The sequence below is a fragment of the Pezoporus wallicus genome, unplaced genomic scaffold (assembly GCF_028554395.1).
Source record: "Pezoporus wallicus isolate ANWC-B61680 ecotype Strahan unplaced genomic scaffold, APGP_CSIRO_Pwel_v1 contig_4309, whole genome shotgun sequence".
In the NCBI taxonomy this organism is placed as follows: domain Eukaryota; kingdom Metazoa; phylum Chordata; class Aves; order Psittaciformes; family Psittacidae; genus Pezoporus; species Pezoporus wallicus.
The window spans coordinates 416838-436743 of record NW_026638191.1 but is presented as its reverse complement, the minus strand read 5'-3'; the positions used below and the strand labels follow the sequence as shown (position 1 = coordinate 436743).

Sequence of the window (19906 nt, the reverse complement as noted above, 5' to 3'; positions counted from 1 at the left end):
TCCTGCCTTGCAAAAAAAGTAACCTTATTAAGAAATAAAAATGCTGAAAACTAGAAAGAAACAGATAATATTCTGCCATTTTCCTGCTGTGTTTCTCAGCTACTTAATGTAGCCTGTGCTATTTAGTGTAATTTAAATTGTCTACTTCTTAGATGCAATGCATTTCCCACTGTTTAGCTGTTTTTTCTGCAGCTCTCCTTTGTACTGACTCTTCTCCCTAGTGCTGTTATTATAATTCAGCTATTGGAAGGATCACACTAGAAAACGATGCAAAGAATATTATTAGGATGAGCTGTATCTAGATATTGATACCAAATTACAAGATACCTTATGAGGAAATTGGAGCAAAATAGATTTAAAATGAGACTCATTTGATAGAATACTGCTCACTGATTGTGGGGAGGGAAACCCTTGGGACTTACTAAAAGAAACTTCATGGATAGTAAACTGTTGTTTTGCATTTCATTTGTCTTAGAAAAATACTTTGTTTGCAAATGATCCTCAACAAGCAAACAATATTGTAAAGACAAAATTTTGGATCATGTGTTCTATTTCAGTAATATTTAGTTAGCTTCTCCTGTCTTCAAATAATCACCCACTGATGTTACTCAAATTGATATTGCTCCCCTGTTGAACCTGTGCATGCCTGCATTTAAAGCAAACCGAACAGCACCTGTGTGCCACCTTCTCCTCGCTGGCCTCATCCACTGCAAGTTTTGGTCTGTGTTGTTTCCTTGATGGTTTATCATTTCTGTCCTTATCCCGTGGAGCCTGGGAATCTGGCAGTTGTCAAATCCCATCTTTTCCACTGAGAACAGTTTCTGGAAATCTATCTTAACCTTTCCCATTCAGATAGATTGGTTTTGGTGATTTTTCTGTCCTTTCTTCAGTACTTCTCTTGGGTGCTCCTGCTCCTTTCCTCATGGTTCATTCAAAATCTTTCTCATCTCTCAACACTTAAGCAGTTGTCTTCATCTTTTAGAAATTTTCCTAAACAAAACAAAGAAGAAGGCCAGTGAAAACATTACCAGATCTTGCCAGATTCTCCTGATACTAGTGTTATTTCAACATGTTGATGTTCTCTTCTAACACTTGTCTGTCTGCTCTTAACTCGTGATCCTGATACTAGTGTCATTTCAACATTTTGAAACGTTTTGATGTTATCTGCTAACACTTGGCTGTATCTGCTCTGAAGTCATGACCCATGGGGTCCCTCCATGTCAGCCTTCTCCAATGCTTGTTTCTTGTTGTGTGTTGGACTTCATAAACATGTGCAGACATATGGAAGCACAGAAAGGCATTGTTCTTGCAGCTCTGTCCTGCAGCTGCTGGTGAATGCATGGAGTTCAGTAGCTTTGGGCTTCCAGTCCTAAAATGGAGCATGTCCAGTCCAGATGCCCCCTTTACTCTGAGGGTGGTGAGGCACTGGCACAGGATACCCGGTGAAGCTGTGGCTGCCCCATCCCTGGCAGTGTTCAAGGCCAGGTTGGATGGGGCTTAGAGCAGCCTGGCCTACTGGAAGGTGTCCCTGCCCATGGCAGGGGGTTGGATCTGGAGGAGCTTTAAGGTCTCTTCCAACTTAAATCGTTCTAGGATTCTGGGAACTGCATTGCCAGGCTCTCTGTGCCCTGGATGGGTTGTGTGTGCATGGAGACTTTTCCAACACACGTTTTGGCCAAACTGGGGCAGTTTCTTCCACCTCTGACAAGAGCAGCAAAAGGCTAATGCTACAAGCAACATACACTTCTGTTTCAAAGAAAAAAGGAAGAAATCAGTAGTTTATTCTTAACACTATTTTCAGAAGCAGGTGAAAGATACTTGAAGAAATGGCGTGGGAGAGAAAGGCTCACACAAGGCTGACTGATGACAAAGGGGACATTTCCCCAAAGGCTTAAGTTTTTAGATCAGTTGCTGGAGGTAACTGGGCTGTAAGAGGGGACCAAATCTGTGGCCTCTCTTACAGGGCTACTGTGTGGTCAGTAACTGAGGAGGAAAATCTAATTCAAGACTGAAGCAGAGGTCCACCTGTCCTCCTCCAGACACTGTAAGCTTCTGGTGTCTCATTCAGCAGTTGCATTTGCATTATTTAATTTGACAGTAAGCCCTTTGAGGCAGAAATATTATCCTATTTGATTATAGAGTGCTACAGTTCATGGGTGTATAAACTAGGAATTATGAATCCTTTAGCTGGATATTGGCTTTTAGTTTGAGACTCTTCTGTTACCAGCTGCTCATACTCATCTGGTCTACTTTGGAGGAGACAGCAGTACTGTGATCCACAGTGACAGCAACATAACAAACACAACAGCTGTTAAAAGTTCTATCTACATAGACATTATTTTTTGACATTCTGTTAAGAAACTGATTTAAATATCTGGATTTATCTGCATAAGCTCATTCTAAAGAAGCATAGATAACCTTACTGATTCCACTGCTTTGATGAGGAAACTGGGGGGAAGGGAAACAAACTTTCATAATCCAAGTTATAAGACAGTCTGCAAGGACTGGAGAAATACATCTTTCCTTCTGAAAAATAACACTTTGTAGTTTTCCAGGAGCTAAGGTTAGTAGGTCAGACAGTATTAGCTACCTCCAGGATCCTGGGGTACTCTACCTGTGAAAAGAAAACCCTTTATATGCTGCTAGATCTTACCCAAGGAACAGAAACAGCCTACTGCTTGTCTGCCACTGGTTTTAAGTCACTTTGAGGTATAGAACAGTCCAATAAGGAATGCTTGACTACGGAAAGGAGTATGAGCAGTGCTTTTATTTCACATGTGTAGGGACCCCTGGATGGCAGATGTGCCGGATGGGTGAATGCTGGATTCAGACGAGACTTACCTCTCTGCTCACCTGCCTCTCCAGCCATCTGTGCATCACTGCAGTCCCATCTCCTACCCTGGCTCCTGCTGCATCCAGGAGTTCCTAACTGATAGGTTTGGGTTTCTTCTCCTATGTGTGTTGAGCCCAGAGAGATTCATTATGTAATTATCAGGACTTCTTACCACCCTAGCTATTGCTTCTGCCATTAACATGAAGGACCTTAGCAAGACCTAAAATCTGTATTTGGTATTTGTGCTCTGTGTACGATGTAAATAGTAGTGCAGTTCAAACTGGAGGGAAACAGTGAAGGAGGCCTCTTTAAAGCAATTCTCAGGTCAGAACAAGTCCAGTATCCAGGAGGATAAAGAGCATCTGTGATCACTTTGTAACCATTCTGGCAGCCGAGGAAAAGTCTTTGTATGGCCACGTGGTTCTCCCTGAGAAAGACTGCTCTTAAGTTAAGCAAGGTTCTGCATCTTGTCAGCAGCTTCTTGCCCCTCTTTGGGACGCACCACCCCATCTGAGTATCTGTGAGCTACTGGGGCAGAGCAACCTAAATTATTTTTGGAGTCTCAATAATGTGCTGATCTTTTTCTTTTTGAAAAGTAGACTGTTAATGGTCTTCATATTTCCTTCTAAATAAATCTCTTGCCAAAAATATCAACCATTGCCATCTATTGAGATGGGCAACTTTCAGTATTGCTTCAGAGAGAACATGCCTTCTTGGCACTTATAAAACTATTCATATTTTCAAGCAGGATATTAATAATTTCTTACTTATGTTGAAGTGATGTAAGATGAAAAATTAATGTGGATGTTACTTGCTCTCCCAGATCTTGCAAGCAGGCTGTGCCTCTGATGTGCATAGTCATAAATGCACTCAACATTTTCTTTTGAGCTCTAGTTTGCTTCCGAAGCGAGGAATATAAACCTGACTCTGTAAATATCTGTCAGAGCATTTCAGACTTCTGATGGTTGTTTCAGTGCTTTTCTGACTACTCTTTATCATTTTTACTACAGAAATGGGGAAGTCCTTTAATGTGGTCCAAAACTTTGATTGTAGAAATTCACATAGTTTTGTTTATCTTTAGTGACTAAAACATGAGGTGAAAAGTGAAAGATTTCGGCCCTTTTACATGTTAGGGTTTTTATGTTTCTTCAGTTTCTTATTATCCCTTCTGCTCCATCTATCCATACAGCTAGAGAGAGATTAATGTTTCTTCAGGGGAGGTATAAAGCTTTTAGGGGATTGTTGAAGCACTTCTAATAAATGGTAAACATGTTAAAGACCTTTTTAAATACTGACTTGCGATGCCAAGTTGCATTTAAAGGCTTAGTGCTTGGATAGATGGCTTGTTAGGCTGGATTTGGCTTTAGAGGCATTTGTAGAGTCGCTTTCTTCCACCATCTTTCTTTCCAACTTGAAAGAAAAGATTTTATCGCTGGGTTTATCATCACTGCTGACTGTAGGAAGGATTGTATATCCAGGGAGAAGTTATTTGGGGTTGCTGGGATCTCTGTCTCTTTAGTCTCTCCGCTGCTATTCTTGTCTAATGGAGAGCAATATATTGGGATGCTGTCTTGGGCAAAAAGGCAAGCGAGGGAGAGAAATGGCCTGTTACAATTCTGCTGTGGTGCTAGATATGGGGTGGGCAGGGTTGTGTGTAGGAAACACTGCCATGCTTGGGGACTGCAGGAAGTGCTGTTAACCTGCTTTCATAATTAATGTTTGGGGAGAAAGAGAGGGCCCTGTGGGATAAATTAGCGTTCACTAAATGTACATGCAAACAGATGTAAGCTGAAGTAGAATGCAAGGAAAGCTGCCCACTGACCCACATTTCTTAGTGTCCTGTTCAGTCTGTCTGAAATGTTCATGCTCTGACTGCTAAGCCTAAAAAGGAAACAATTCCTGGTTTAAGTGTTTTACCACATATGCTTTTACAGTTTCATAATATACTGTGTAATGCGTGCAGTCCATCTTGTCTGGGCTGCCTCCTTCACCATTGTTCTAGGCTGGACCATCGTTGGCTCCCAGCTTGCGTGTACTCAGCTGAGACTTGGACCAGTGAGGGCTGGGCTTTGCCAGGAAACTTGGTGTTTTGTAAACACTTGGGTTTGCTGTTCTGAGATTTGTTAAATGGTCAGCACTTCTTTGAAAGGCAAATGGAAGCAATCTAATGGAAGCAATCCCATGGAAACAAAAAGCAATAAATGTTTGTGGTCACTTGAAAGGATTCAGAAGTTTATTATTGTTAATTTCTGCATGGGAAACGGAATAAAAGCTGGAGTCATTGCATGTGTGCTGTGCAGTTGTCATTTGCTACTTTTAATTATGGTCTGACTTTGTTTCCGTGCAAATATAAACTCTGGGTTTTTTTTATGTGAAGAAGCCTCATGCCTTTATGTAGTTGTCAATGTCACCATCAGGAGTTCTTTGAAATACCCTATTTTCGGTGGTTCAGGTCTCGACTTTTTAAATCTGAATGTTGTTCTGAGTTACGAAATTAAGTGGGTAGTTCTTTGGTCATATAAAACCAGATTGTGTAAGGGCATGAGTTTTAAACCTTGTATATGAGTTTTGGTCTCCTTAAAGCATGTGTTAAGCTGCAGTGTCTGCTGTAGCACCAGGCACTGATGGTCAACCCTCAGACCCAGCGCTCATTGTCAGATGCTATCTGAAAACAGCTGAGTGCATCTGTGGCGGGGGGGGGGGCAGGGGGAACCATCAAGGAAGAAGAAGGAATCTTGGAATTAAATACTATTTTTGCAAAATGTTGTGCTTATCTGAAATGAGTATTTCTGATTTATTGACACTTAGGCTTCTCAGTCATGTCCCTCACCCACACACCCCCCCTTTGCCGTAAATACGTTTTGTAGTTAACTATAGAGGTACAGTGTAAGTCTACATTAAGAACTATGAAGAATGTTTAAACATTACACTATTCTTCCATTCAAAAATGAATGCTGGAGTAAGATTGAAGAGAGATGCAAGTCTGTCAGCTATTGTTGACTTCTTACCAGAAAAATAAGGGGGTCTGGAGAAAGGAAGTGCTTTTTACGATCTCTAAGGATGTACGTGGAATAGAGAGTGCTAAATGGAAACCCTTGTGTTTGTCCTGGTGCTCTCCCATCCTTGCAGACTAGCCAGGAGCACCTGATAAGCAGCAGTTTTGCTTTGCAGGCTTTGATATCGCAGCAGCTGTGGTGTCTCATTCTTGGAAGAGATATTTCAGCCTGATAACATGGGTGTAAGTGACAGACTGCATCTCTTCATGCTTCCCTGGCCTGATGGCAGCTGGGGTACTTCTGCTTTCTTGGAACAGCAGGGGCTCTGCATGGAGAGCATAAGAGGGGACGGCTTTCCAGCATCATACGTGATGGGGTCTTTAATTGACTTCAGTCCTGTGTAGTTTACCTGTCTTTCAGGAGCATTCTGCACTCATCACCCAGTTTCTATGACCATGGAGGCGCCGCTTATTTTCAGCTGCAAACACACGTGAATTTAGTTCAACTGTTGAAGGACACTTTGTGTCCTTTGGTGACATTTAAACTATGTATTCAGGGTTTTCCAAGGTGAGAACTGTTTTCGTGGGTTGTTGCTGCTCTCTCCCTGTACTGTCCTTGCAGGTCCAATTTCAGCAATTGCTTCTCCCATTGCCAGGAGGGGGCTGAAGGAAATGGGGTTTTAACTCTGGTGAAGACAAAGTCTTCCTGGTGTGCACTGAAGCTTGCTCCCTTCTTTTTCATTTTCTTTTCAACAGAAGGTGAAATAACTCCTTACACAAATGGAAGAGAAGGATTTAACACAGTCATAGCAAGGCTGTAATTCAAAGTGAGCAGGTAGTTGTAATCCACTAACATTATGTGATTAGTGCTGGCTGTTACACAAAACCAGCTGTAGTTAAAATGAAACAAATGCTTTCGCATTTATTGTGAATGAGGTAACCAGTTTTTAAAGCTCGATGGATTCCTGAGTTATTCTTTAGAGTGTTTTCTCTCTGACAGTTCCAGCCTTTATGCATCTTATTTGCCTTTCTGCATATACTTACTCCGAGTTAAATCTTTTAATTAAAAAACTGTCGATTAAACTGTTAATTAAAAAAGGAGATGATGAAAAAAGTCTTTAGCCTCTTGAAACTCTTGTATTAACAGACTGTCTCATTTATTGAGCAGGGAGTATTGCTGGCAGCATAGAGCAGAGATCCAGATGCAGTGTGGTCTCACTGCACCCTGGTTTTGGGATAATGGGTGTCTCGCTGTGCCACTGCTTTGGCTGTGGCCTTTGGCAGATGTCTGTGTTGGGTGTGAGTCTCCCAGCCAGGCACACACAGCGCAGCTGGAGGGATGAGGAGCTTGGGCAGAAGCTGTGGGTGCTCAGGGGTGAAGGTGAAATAAGCAAGCAGGAGGAGGTAGCCCCTCAGTTTTTCAAAGAGGTCAAATCAGCTTGGAGCCCAGAGGAAGGGAGTCAGTGCCTTGAAGAGGATGGAAAAAGATCAGGATTGCCCAAAAGTGAACTTCAGCTCAGGAGATCCTAAACAGAATAACCAAGGGGCACTTCAGTAATTTTGTGCTATTGCCTTTTTTTGATTCCCCTTCTTCTTTCTCCCCTCAACAGTTGCTCTCGGTCGTAATCAGCCCTTGAAAAAAGAGAAACCGAAATGGAAAAGTGATTACCCCATGACGGACGGACAGTTGCGCAGCAAGAGAGACGAGTTCTGGGACACAGCACCAGCTTTCGAAGGTCGCAAGGAGATTTGGGATGCCCTCAAGGCTGCTGCACATGCTTTTGAGAGCAATGATCACGAACTGGCACAAGCAATCATTGATGGTGCAAACATAACACTACCACATGGTAGGTTCATCTGAGATTGATGTGGCCTGTGAGAAGTGTAACAGTAGGTTAAGGCAAATGTGGTTTTAACCTGAAAATCATTGAGACATGTATGCAGTCAAATAACAAACTTGTTCCTGACATGCTTAAAAGATGTCCTGTATGTGCTGACTTGGGTCTCCTGGGAAGCAAAAAAGAGGATGATTTGGAAGATCATGTACCTTGCTTTCTGGGGTAACTAGTCTTCATGGGATTGACTACTCACATTGCCTGTTTGTTTCTTTTTATATTGGTGGTGTCTAGGACATCAGTTTCTTGAAGTCACAGTTGATGATGTATTTATCTTGAAAGGGGTGGGTCTGGGGATCTGTGTGTCTTTTCCAATACTAAAGTGTGAAACACTGCTGGCAGTTGTGGCTTAACATGTTCTTTTCCCCACTCCTGTTGAGCAGTAAGGATCTCTGAAATGTCACTGAGATGTGGAAACTTCCAGTGCTGCAACACAACCTGGCTTTTCCATAATTCATGGGCAACCTATTGTGATCCTCTAGATCGTTGTTTGTTTTCAAGGAGGCTTGTGTTTTGCTGGTTTGACTAATAATGAGGGAGTTTTTGTCAAGGGCAGTTGTTTCTGTAGTAGCTGTAGATCTAAAGAGGAGTTTGTCAGTTATTTTCAGAACCTGCCAACGTCAAGGAGATCTCGGGTCTCTTCTTTGACAGACCTGTTGGAGGTCTGTACACATTCTAGGCCAAATGCATTGGAGCGAATAAAATAATGTCCCTGCTGTAAGTTAGTGTGGTTATGGAATTGGGCAAGACCCGGGTAAAGGGCTATTTTGATGGCATTGTGTGTGCGGTGTAGATGTTGCACAAGTGTACATATGAACAGTGCTTCCAAGGAGAACGTTAAACTTATGGCATCAAGCCATGCAGAGAAGTTGTTTGACACGTCAGGTCTCTGCTTCTGCTCATTCGATTGGCATAACAACTGGTAACTGGGGAGGAGGCTTTTATTCAAGTGGGAAAATTAAAGCAATTCAAGCCTGCTTGGAAGTTTGTCTGCCCCAGTCTCTGGGTTCTGAGGTGAAGTCACTTGTGTGGCGGTGTTCCTCACAAGAAGGGAGGATGTAGGACAGCACTCCCAGGTTTTGAAAATAATGTTCCTTAGTTTCTTGAATAACTGCTTATTTGTAAGTGTGTTTCAGGCTTTCAGTCCCAGCAGTTTCTGGCTTCAAGGAAAAAATCTGAAACTGGGCAGAGAACTCGCATTTCTTCTCTTTGGGCAGCCTGAGGAATGTAGGATGGATGTCGTGCCCTGGAAATTAGCCTTTTAATGTAACTGAATGTAATACTTAAGGGGAAAGAAGTATGTGAACTCTTAAATTTGTTTTTTCAGCAGGCAATTTGCTTGGGGTCCTGCCTGCTGCTGGCAGACTGTAGCCTTCTAAGGCCCACATGCCAAATATTGAGAATATTTCAGAAGTGAGTGAGGAGATCAAACTTGTATCAGAGGCTCTGTTGGCAGGATTCCAAATACAGAGAATATTTGGAGTATTTATTCAGAATCTCAAGTTTAGTAGTGATTATTGTACCCACAAAATTGCATTACTTGCCTTTTCTTCAACTTTCTGCTGGTGACACTTACCTTGTGCATCAGCTGCTTGCATAGTTTCCTTTGTAATGTGACCTCCCCACTGTGGAGAAAAGTACTTCTTTCAGAAATTCAAGCATTTCTTGGCCATCAAGCATTGTTAGTGCCATGTATGAACAGATTATGAATCAAAGCCTTCCATGATGGGGTTCAGTCATACCTGTTCTCAGCAAACTGAGCTTATCTCCAGGCAGGTAGAACAAGCAAACTGTCCTTGTTTGGAGTGACACCAAAAACCTCCGTGGTTTTGATTATGGAAAACTCACTTTGTGGAAAATTTAAAAAGGAGGGAAAAATAGCTGTTAAGAAATCCAGCTGCTGCACATGCAGTAACTGTTTGGTCCTGGCTTACTTGACTTGACGCTTCTGTCTAGATTGACCCATGTAGCTTGCTGAGCAACATTGTACCCCACGTGGGGTGATCATTCCTCCCACCCTGCCCTTGGCTTTATGTGGGGACCTGGAGCATGGCAAGGGGACCTGTGTCACCTCTGAAATTTGTCTTTGTACCTGTTTTGTCTGTAGCTGTTAACCTGGCAGCAGCTGCACATCCAGTTCAGGCTGTGCTTCTGTAGCAAAGTTAGGATGAGAATCAAAATGCTTGCAGAGGCTCCTGAAATAGTACCTGAGTGTCTATGAGCAATTTTGTCTTCTGCTCCACCAGAAACCCTGGCAGAAACTGCTCAGAAGTGCTGGAGTGCCTCTGTGGAGTTTAGGCTTTGGGCAAATGGGAGGAAAAAGGAAAATCTGCTGCTCAGGTTGCGCATCAAAATACTCTATTTCCCCAAAGAAAGCAACCAGTTAGGAAGATGGCATGGAGAAGCTAAGTCAACAGTGGTTTTTTCTAAGTAAATAATCTGACAGCGTAGCTGCAGCATTTTCGTACGTGAAAACTTGTATTTGTGATGGGACAGACAAGGATTGGAATCTTCCTTTGATTTCTTAGCCCACCAAAGAACCATGATTCCTAAGGAGAACCAACATCAACTAAGATAAATTCCATGAACTCTACTGAAAAAAATGGAAATTTTTAAACTAATTTTTTCCTCTCCCAAAGGAAGAGATCTTCTGCAAAATGATGCAGTAGTAGGAGAGTATGGCACTTCTCATTTATTTTGTTTGTGCAGAACTGAGGCTTAAAAAACCCAAACCGTACCCATACATCTACATTTTAACTGTCCCTGTGTGCTAAGCACATTTGTATGCATTCAAGCCGTGTATTACTTACAAAATTAAACTGTGCGGGAAGTGGAGGAGTGGGAAGAGGGGATGAGGGAATGAGTAAGGATTGACAGAGGTTTGCAGATACAGATTCTGGCCTAGCTGATGCTGCAAAAATAAAATTGCCTTTTTATTCCAGAAACCTACAGGAAAGGGAGGAAAAAACCCACGTCTTTTAACACCGTGTTCAGCCAGGTCTCTCACTTACTTAACCGGTGTGAGGAAGGCTCTAACCAATGTAATTTTTCTAATGGATGCCTTTTGCTGTCTTCTGCAGTTAAAAATAGCACATAAGAAGCATTAAATAAATAAATAAGCTTGTGGGATGAGCTTAGCACTTCTCATCTATCTTGGGTGCCTCCGTGGGATGTGTTTTAAAAATAGAAATAACGTTATCGCCAATTTATACTTTTTTTCCTGATGTCTTAAAGTAGCACATCCTCAATATTTTATTAATGAGTCCATTTAAATTTAATGAAGAGCAGTTTTACATACTTATTAGCTATCAAAAAGGAAATGTTGGAGTGTGTAGTATTTTATTAGGGTCTGCACCAACTGTTAGTATTGAGCTGAACTTGCCCTGAAAGTAGTTAGTATTAATTAAAATCTGTCTGGGGCTAAGTGGAGTTTTTAAGTTTCAGGATAGACATTTAATTTTCCTGTAGCAGAGTTACCAGTATATTGGATTTAACTCTTTTAATGCTGTTTGAATTATAAAAGGGCCTCTCTGTTAAGCAGTGGCTTTGTGCTGGAGAGCAGTCAAATTCTCTGTGCCTTAAAATACAGTTCCTGTAGCTCGCAGCATGCTTTTTCAGTGAGTAGTCTTGCAGAGCTGGCTCTTTGTATGCAAGCAGAACTGTCACATTTACTGCATATAATACTTGAGATCATGAAAAGCAGGGCTGTATTTAACTTAAATGCTGGAGAAAAGTAGGTGAAATTACTGAAATGTTCTTTTCTGTGAATAGAGCATTTTCTTCCCCCTTGGGTGAAATATTCAACAGAAAACCATGAAAAAATAACCCCAAACCAAAGCCAACAGCAGTGGTATAGAGGAAAAGCATGCTTCACCTCCGCTGTTTATCCCACTCCAGTCCAAACACAACTCCCCAGTTCCAGCAATACTCTTTTTTTCCCTCTTCAGCTGTAGCTTTATATCACACTGTGAGATTTGCTGCCTTCAGGCCTGATGTTTCCCTGCACTAAAGAGCAGCTTTACAGGCTGCGCCTGCAGTCGTGCATCCCTCTGCACTGCCTCGCCTTTGTGTGCGCTGGGGTTTGGGAGGCTGCTGCTGTGTCTGAAAGGACACGTCGCATCACGTCAGGTACCTGCCATCCTATAGTGCTCAGCTGCATCGCAGTACAGCACTGGGGTTCAACAGGCTGTCAGGGATGCATGTGTTCCTTACTGGTCAGGTTTGGGGTTGGGTTTTTTGTTTAGTTTAGTTTAATTTTAGTACTTAGTATTCTGTGAGCATTTTCAGTTGTACTCAGTAAAGAAAGTGACCCTTTGCTATGCTGAAAAGACCATTTTTCTCTGTAAATGAAGGATTTCAAGTGGTTGCTTAAGACCTTGGGAGTGCAAGGTAACAAGGAGAGAAGGTGACAGCTAAAGCTGATGGAAGAGTATGATTATGGGTGAACAGGACAGCAGCCCATAGCACGGGTGTGTTTGGCAGGTTGTCAGTGTTGCTTTTAGCACTGATTGCATTCATTGTGTGAGAAGTCCCAAGGAGGTGTATATACTACTTAAGTAAATCACTATAAGCGCTGGAAAAGTTCTGCTCCCTGCTGCAGCTGGTGTTTCACCTTCTCTTGTTGGTCTCCAAGAAGAATTATTCAAGTTTTTTTGGAAACAGAAGGAGTGCCTGTGCCCATAAGTGTTTGATAGCACATGGGTTATTGATGGTGGGCATCAGTGTGCTGCTTTGCTGCCTACTGCTGACAGACTGTTCATGTTACTTTTATTACAACGGTGTTTTATTAACTTTGTTCAGTGGATGCTATTACCTTGTTTCCATCCTTACTGAGATTGTTCTAATGTTTGTGGAAAATTCAGGCTGACAGGTTTTGCCTTTCTCTAACTTCTTTTCTGCAGTAGTTTCATGGAAAGTGTAAATACCAAGATCGTGCTGGTGGACAGGATTTGCCTAAAACATTTGTCCTCAGTGTCACCAATCCAGTCTGTATTGGTGGTGGAGGCAAACCATAAGCAAAATACAATTTTCTTCTTCCATGCAGGGCTAAGGAACACAATAGTAATGGGAAAGCTGAGCAGTATATGCCGTCAATGTAGGACAGTCATCCCAACCAGCCTCATCCTTATACACAGGGAAGGTAGAGGGTGTACAGATCCTCCTTTGCACAAGAAAACCACCTGAGGTTGCGTATGATTTGGAATGAGGGGTGGGAGGAGTGGTCATGGTAGTTTATTTTTGTAGAAAAAGGAACAAAAGATGAAAATAGCATTCAGTGCTTCTATTGAAAAGGAACCAGGCAGCTCTCTGTCCTGGAGAGGGAAAGTTAGCACCCAAGTGCCAGTAGTCCTTTTAAGGCTGTATCAGCCATTAATAGCTATGCCACTTTGTATTAATTTAATAAAAGGTATTATATGTCACAGGCATATATACTGGTTTGTATTAAAGCCGGGTCCTATATCAGAACAGGGGTTCTTTATACCATCCATGAAGTGAAATCAGTTTTTCTAAATCAAGTTGAAGCATGGTCTCTAATTCAAATGATTAGAGATTTTATTCTGTTGCAGACTTTGTGCATCACCTTTTAGAAAATACACCTGCTGTGGCATTTTTACCTGTTAAATGGGGATATCTGCCAAACCTGGCTCCTTTATGAATGTTAAGGCTTCTCATGTTGCATGCTTGATCTTTATTAACATCCAAGAAGTGCTGCATGGGAGTGCCAGTGATGGGATGCTACTGTAAATGAGCTTTCTGCAGTGGATCCTGTGTAGCCATCTCATACACTGATTTTCCAGGCTCTCAAAACAGTAATTGTTAAAAGCAAGCTGCCAGCCATAAATGAGAAAGGAAGCAGTGTAAGGTAGTCAGCAGGCTCTCAGGAGTTAGTCTTTAAATTTGTACAGCAATTTGCATGTATCTATGACAAAATTGTATAGTAGACATTTAACACTTAAGCATTTCATGTACGTATCCTGTAGAATAAGTAGCTCCAGAAGTGAATCTCTCTGATTTTTGCAGTGCCTTGTGTGATGGTTGTACTGGACTTCACTGTTGTATTGATGAATCTGTGGTTGAGAGAATCTGGGCAGTAAATTTTGCCATGGCATCTTTAGCATTTAAATTGAATCTGCTTCTGTAAACTGTTAAGCCACAAGATCCTTGTGGGGTTTTTATCCCACCCCTTCCTGCAAGCTGCTGTACCATTACATAGCCTTGCTAGGGGTTAAGGCTGTAGGAATTGCTTTCTCAGTAGCTCATTTGTCTGAAGAGGCTTTTTAATTGGTATTGACAAAATATTTTTCCTATAATGTATTACATTGTTCACACACGCATGAAACCTTGTTGAACAATGGGCTTTTGTATGTGGATACAGAATGCTCAGTCAGGTTTCTCTAATGTCTCTCTAAAACTCCAGTATTCTGGGGACTGTGGCTGTCTAATTTTAGATTCCAGAGGTTAAAAAACCTTTGGGAGGTCTGACTATCAAAGTGTGTCTGTCAATATGATCAGCAGTAGCACTGAGATGAACATGCAGGCTGTAAAAGTTAAGGAAATTCTCGAATCTGTAGTGAGTATCATAAAACTTATGGTTGTCACTACTAGGTTTATTCTTTCTAATTTTGGTTGAGGGCTGTTCTGCTTCATTGGGTTTTTTTCTTGTGCTAAACTCTGCTCAGCAGAGAGAAGCTCTTAGTCTGAGGGGAGCATTTTCTCTTTACTTAAGAAAAAAAAATACCAGAAGTAAGGAATTAAACCCCAGAAATTTCTGGTGGCTTCCAAAGAATCAGCCTCACTGCTGCTTGCACTGAGAACATGAGTGCGCATTAGGAGGGTGCTTGTATTTTGGTTTTACTTCTACACATTAATATCTATTTTTTAAAAGGTGTTGACACCAAGTTCCCTCCCTAGGCTTATCTTTGCTGAAATGGTTAGTGAATCCATTGAGTCCACCTTTTACCAGGTTGTACCCAGACTGTTTTGATATTCTCCTGCCTCCATGGGCACGCAGCACTGATAGATGCTCTGGATGAGGGCTGTGGTCCCAGCTTCAGTGGTGCCTCTCTCAAGTTTTGGCCACTCCAGTTGTTGCAGTCTCACCAGCACATTGCTCTGAAGCATGGACATGACATGAGGATGTGACAAGCATTAAAAAAAATACTACTATCCAGCTGCTGGATGGGTACCTGCTCTGGGTACCTGCAAAGCCATGGGGAGATAACTCATCTTCAGATTCCATTTTATGGAGCAGCTTCATATGTGCTCCTTCTGCCATCCCTGTCCTCAGAAAGAGCCTCCTGCTGCTGAGAAATCTCTGAAATGCTGTGGCTGTTTCACTTCTGCTCAGACACAGTAATTCCTTTTTCATGAGAAGACTTCATCTGAGTTGGGGATCTTCAGTGGCCTCCAGGCTGTGTGCTCCCTGCGCAGACACTGAGTTCAGCCTGCTTCCCAGTGGCTGCTTGGAGACAGCCAGCAGCATGGCATCTCCTCCTGCTCTGCCACCTCTTGCCTCTGGTTCTCGGCATTTTCTCTGTCCACCATTGAGCTGCCATGCATGGAGGGATGGCTTATTGCCCTTGAGAAATGCCTTTTTCCAGAGAGGCACTTGAGCACACAGTGCTGTGGAAGGGCAGATGCAGTGCTGTCCTGCTGCATGAGCAAAGTCCTTACACAGGTCCCTTTGCTCCATAGTTGTCAGAGTTGAAGACTGGCCAGTTACTAGTAAGCTGTCTGGTAAAAGCAGGAGAATTGTTTACTTTTTGCTTTTGATCCATGTGAAATTTAAAAAGGCAAAAATCAATTATAACACCAATTGCTTCAATTTCTGTTGTCCTTTGGAAAAGAAATGGAGGATTCACATTGTAGACACAAACTGCAAAATGTTTAAACCTTCGCTAAAGCCTTGTTTCTCATTCTCTTTTACCACTGTTGTCATTTGGTTTAACAGTGCTGTCAAGTCTCTAAAGCCTCACCACATGACTGTTGCACAGTTGGCAGCTTTAGCTGCATTTTTCTTTTAAACTGGAACTTCAGGGAGGAGATACTCAATTTATAAATATGAGTGAGAAAGCAGCTCTTCCTGGCTGAAAATACAGCACGGTATTTCAGTTCCTGGGTGTTTAAAAGCAATTGGTTTGTTTACTGTCACACTGACAAAGGGCAAGTTTGCAGCATTAATTTATAAACTATAGTGCAGTAGAAATACCTTCGTTCATAGTAACTGCTTTGGAGCTGGGAGTTGAAAGCTTTGCAGAAACCTTTGGTTTGGATTTTATTTGATTTGTGAATGCTCTTGAGTACTCTCCCCATTTCCCCTTTGAAAGCTTTCTAGGGAGAGAGGCAGGGAGTTAATGTGAATAACCTCATCCTGCATTGATGTAGTCTCACAAGCAGTTGTTTTTCCTCTTCAGCTCTGTTTTGTCCTATCTTTGCTCCGGTTTTTACTCTAAAAGGCCCCATGGAAAGCTGAGTGTTACTCTGAAGATGCCTATAAAGGCACAAAATAAACTGAGAAAGAGAAACCCTTCTTTTTGTGTGAAGCAGTATAAAAGTCTTCCTAAATAGCAAAGCCAGCTGTTGCTGATTTCTTTCATTTGATATAATTCCTTGGATTGTTTTTGCTTGAGTCAGAGGAGGGATGCAAGGGAGCAGGAAGGCAATGTTGTATGACAGGATAGGGCTCCTGCTTTGTCGAGTTCCCCTGTAGAGTTCTTAGTATTTGGAGGGGAGAGTGTACATCCTAACAGGGGAATTACTGATAACTGGTGACTTTGGAGTGTGTGAGGTGTTCAGCATTTCTTTCAGGTATGAAAGCAGAATGTGTATTCTCACTTTGGTAAAGTGGAGTTGGCTTCCCAACACCGAACAGGGCTGTAGACCCTGAATGCTTTAAGCAGCAGAGCAAGATGCCTGCTTCCCTTTACACAACCTCATTGTTCCCCTTCCACATCTCTTCATGGGGCTGCAGGATGTTGAGCAGGGTCAGTGAACATCTCTAGGTTTAAAATCTCCTTTGCCACAGCATTGAGTTGCTTTTGACATTTATCAGTTCCCCAGTCCACCTGTATAGCTGCGAGCACCTACAGCAGGACAGCTCAGTGGGTACTGCAGCAGCAGGAGCAAGCAGGAGCTGGGAACTGGGCAACTGCTAGTATGGTTGTGCTGCTCAGAAAACATCTCTGCGTCCACAGACTCAGAAGTGGTGGGAAGGAACCATTTATGAAGGGCCTTTACTGTCACAGCCAGTGGCTTGCATGCATTTTAGAAAGAGAAGGGTAAGCCAGCATTGATTTTGAAATGCAGCGCACTGCAGAGGAGCCCTCGTATACCATGTACTAAAGTGATCTTTAACAGCACCACTAAATGGATTATTAATTTCCATTTGGTGGGCTGGGTGTGCCTCCAGGTATCTGAAGAGCATTGGGGTGTAGCCCCTGTGTCCTGGGAGGACTGTGCTCCACTGGGTTGTGATTAGAAGTGAGAGGAAGAGATGCTTGGAGTATTATACATTGCTAGGTTGTCACCATGCAGTTTGTGGCTGAAATAAAGCTGTATGTTTTGTAGGGTATTTTTCATCAGAGAAATGCTTCTTGTAAAAGTGAGCTGTTCAGGCGATCCCCTGCCTGAAAATTAGAGAAATGCCAATAAATTCCTTTTTAATTGGAGAATTCCATGCAAGAAGGCTACATCTGCAGCGCCCACCAGGAGCTTCTCTATAGGGTTGGTGTTCCTCGTATTCTCAAGGAAGCAAATAACAGTCAGATTAATGTTTGGCCAATATTCATGTTCTTTCCACATTGCAACCACTGTGCATAGCATGTGGTGGACAGCTGAGCATAGAGGTCTGTGAGCAGAGAATGAGGGGGAATGACAATAGCTAATCAATGAGGCAGTTGGAGATAATCATTGGAATTGGGCTAGCATATCACTGCTGGAGGTGCTTTTATTGTAATGGTGCACCCTTTTCTGTTATCTTAATTTTGTTTTCTGCTCTCTTGGAAATTCCAGATCGTTATGTGGGATCTCCTTCTCTTTCCTCCCATTTGCTTAAAGATAACGTGCTTGGGCTGGTACCCAGACATAGAGGAATAAGTATATGTATACGCAATGGAAGAAGCACCTAGTGCTGCTTTAAAGCAGATTGCTACTGTGCAAGATGAAGAGACCCATTCAAATTTGGGAATTGTTTTAATTTACTTACCTTATAGCCTTCGTTAGTGCTTGCAGCACTGGGATGTGTGTAAGTCCAAAGCTGCTGGCTCATGTGTATTCCATATGAATATTACAAGCTCTCTCTGCCATCCTGAATGCAATGCGTCGGGGTGGTGCTAGTGAAGGACACATTATGCTGTTGTGCTTCACCGGCTTTCTCTTAACCTTGAAGCAGGGTCTGTTTTCTCAGAAGCCTCTTCAGTCCAGAGCTAAAATTAAGGTGATGCTTTCTGTCATTTCTGCTGTGACAGAAAATAATATTTTTTGAATAGATGCACAACATCCTTTCGGAGGGATGCTGGATTTCCATGCTTTCTTCAAATGGAGCATTGAATCAAATCACCGGGATGTAAAGTAGTTGTGGCTGGCTGAAATATTTGTTTATCTAAGTGCAGGTTAGAAACTATCAACCCTTCAAATAAAAACCCACTTATGGCTACATCCTACAGTTGTTTGCCTTAAATATTTTTAACTTCTGCTCTTGTTTTTCGAAAGGTATTTTGGGGAGTTTCATCAACATAATTGCTTGGACTCTTCTCAAGTCTCTTCCCCTGGTAGCATATGCCTGTCTGCTTCCTGTCTTTGGTTTCAACGTGCCTTTTTGGGTGCAGTGAAGATGACTGTATAACACTGTTTTCAGACCTGCATTTTGGTTTTTTTAACCATTAACGTGTGACCAGGAAAGTGCAGCTAACTCCTTTAAGGAAGAATAACAACTCCAAAAATCCCACAAGACTGACTTTACGTGATGGCCATTAAATGCACAAAATAAACCTGGACTCATGACAAGAGAATGTTTAAAATTCTTCATATAAGAAGCTGCAGACTGCTTGTTGATCTCTGTGTTGCTGGTCTTTCAGACAGTAGCACATCTGTTTTGAATGAATAATATTCTTCTGGTATCTGATAGTGGTCAGGACATGATGTCTAGTTTATTAAATACTTCTCAGGAGTGGACATTTTCTCCATCATTGGCCATTTACAGCACTGAAGCTGGGTATCTGCTTCATCTCCCTTGCTGTCTTCTAGTAAAATGAGAAAAAGAAATATGAAGTGTTTAAAATATTCCTCATTGAAAATTTCAGTCTAAGCCAATGAGGGCCCCCTAGATACTGCCTTCTGTGTGAAAAGGTGATCTTCAGAGGTGGTATTGCTCGGTACTGTAATTAACAGTGTTTTGCCCTAAAATTGGTGCTTCTGAAGGAGTTGGTATCTTTCAAAGTACCTCAGTTCGGTAAATGAGGAGCTCAGCCTTGTCAGATATCTCGCTTGCTCCTTGCCCATGGATGCATCCTGGTCAAAGTGCTATCTCAAGCCAAATTTCTATCCATATCCACTTCAAGCTCAGATTAAGTCTCAAATATTTTGCTGCCCAGAGTGGGCATTGTGATGGTTAGGGGATTGTTTGAAGGTGGAGAGCACTGGCAGTGGTCATGCAGCATCCCCATGTAGGGCAGGGCTTCTTAGGACGGTCAGGCTGTGCCTTCTCCACCTGAGAAGCAAAAGGACATGCTTTTTCTTCTGGTGGCTACAAGATGTGGTTCAAGGTAGAACAAGCAGTTAAGAGCAAGCGGATTGTGCTTAATGAGATTAGTCTCAAGCAAAGGTGAAGCTATGTTTGCCTTTTGTCTTATTTGGAAAGCAGTGCAGCAGGCTCTGGTGTATTTGCTGGATGATGTAGGGGTCCATCCACAGTGTTGATCACTAGTGTCATGCTGATCTTAGCTAAAAGAAAATCCTCTTAAAGTAAAATACAAATAGCAGAGCAGTTACTTGTTTTCCAGAAGTAACTGGAAATAGCAAAGTAGTTTGTCATATGAAGAAAGTAAGACTGAATAGTTGTTTTGGATATGATTATTACATAAAAGGCCCAAAGACTTTTTTTCTCTTCAGGCTGAAAACAATGCTCACAAAGCATGTTTCTTCTCATAGGATGATGGAGTCTTTGTAAATACAGAAGTCTAGTTT

At 42.2% G+C, this 19906-nt stretch overlaps 1 protein-coding gene across 1 annotated transcript in view; it reads left to right on the top strand.

The window, feature by feature from the left end:
• UBTD2 (ubiquitin domain containing 2) overlaps positions 1-19906 on the top strand; it is a 50567-nt gene that overhangs the window by 22142 nt on the left and 8519 nt on the right. Inside the window, exon 2 of the mRNA XM_057409795.1 lies at positions 7439-7675. Within this exon, the coding sequence (XP_057265778.1) occupies positions 7439-7675 (237 nt within the window). The remainder of the gene's footprint in view (positions 1-7438; positions 7676-19906) is intronic.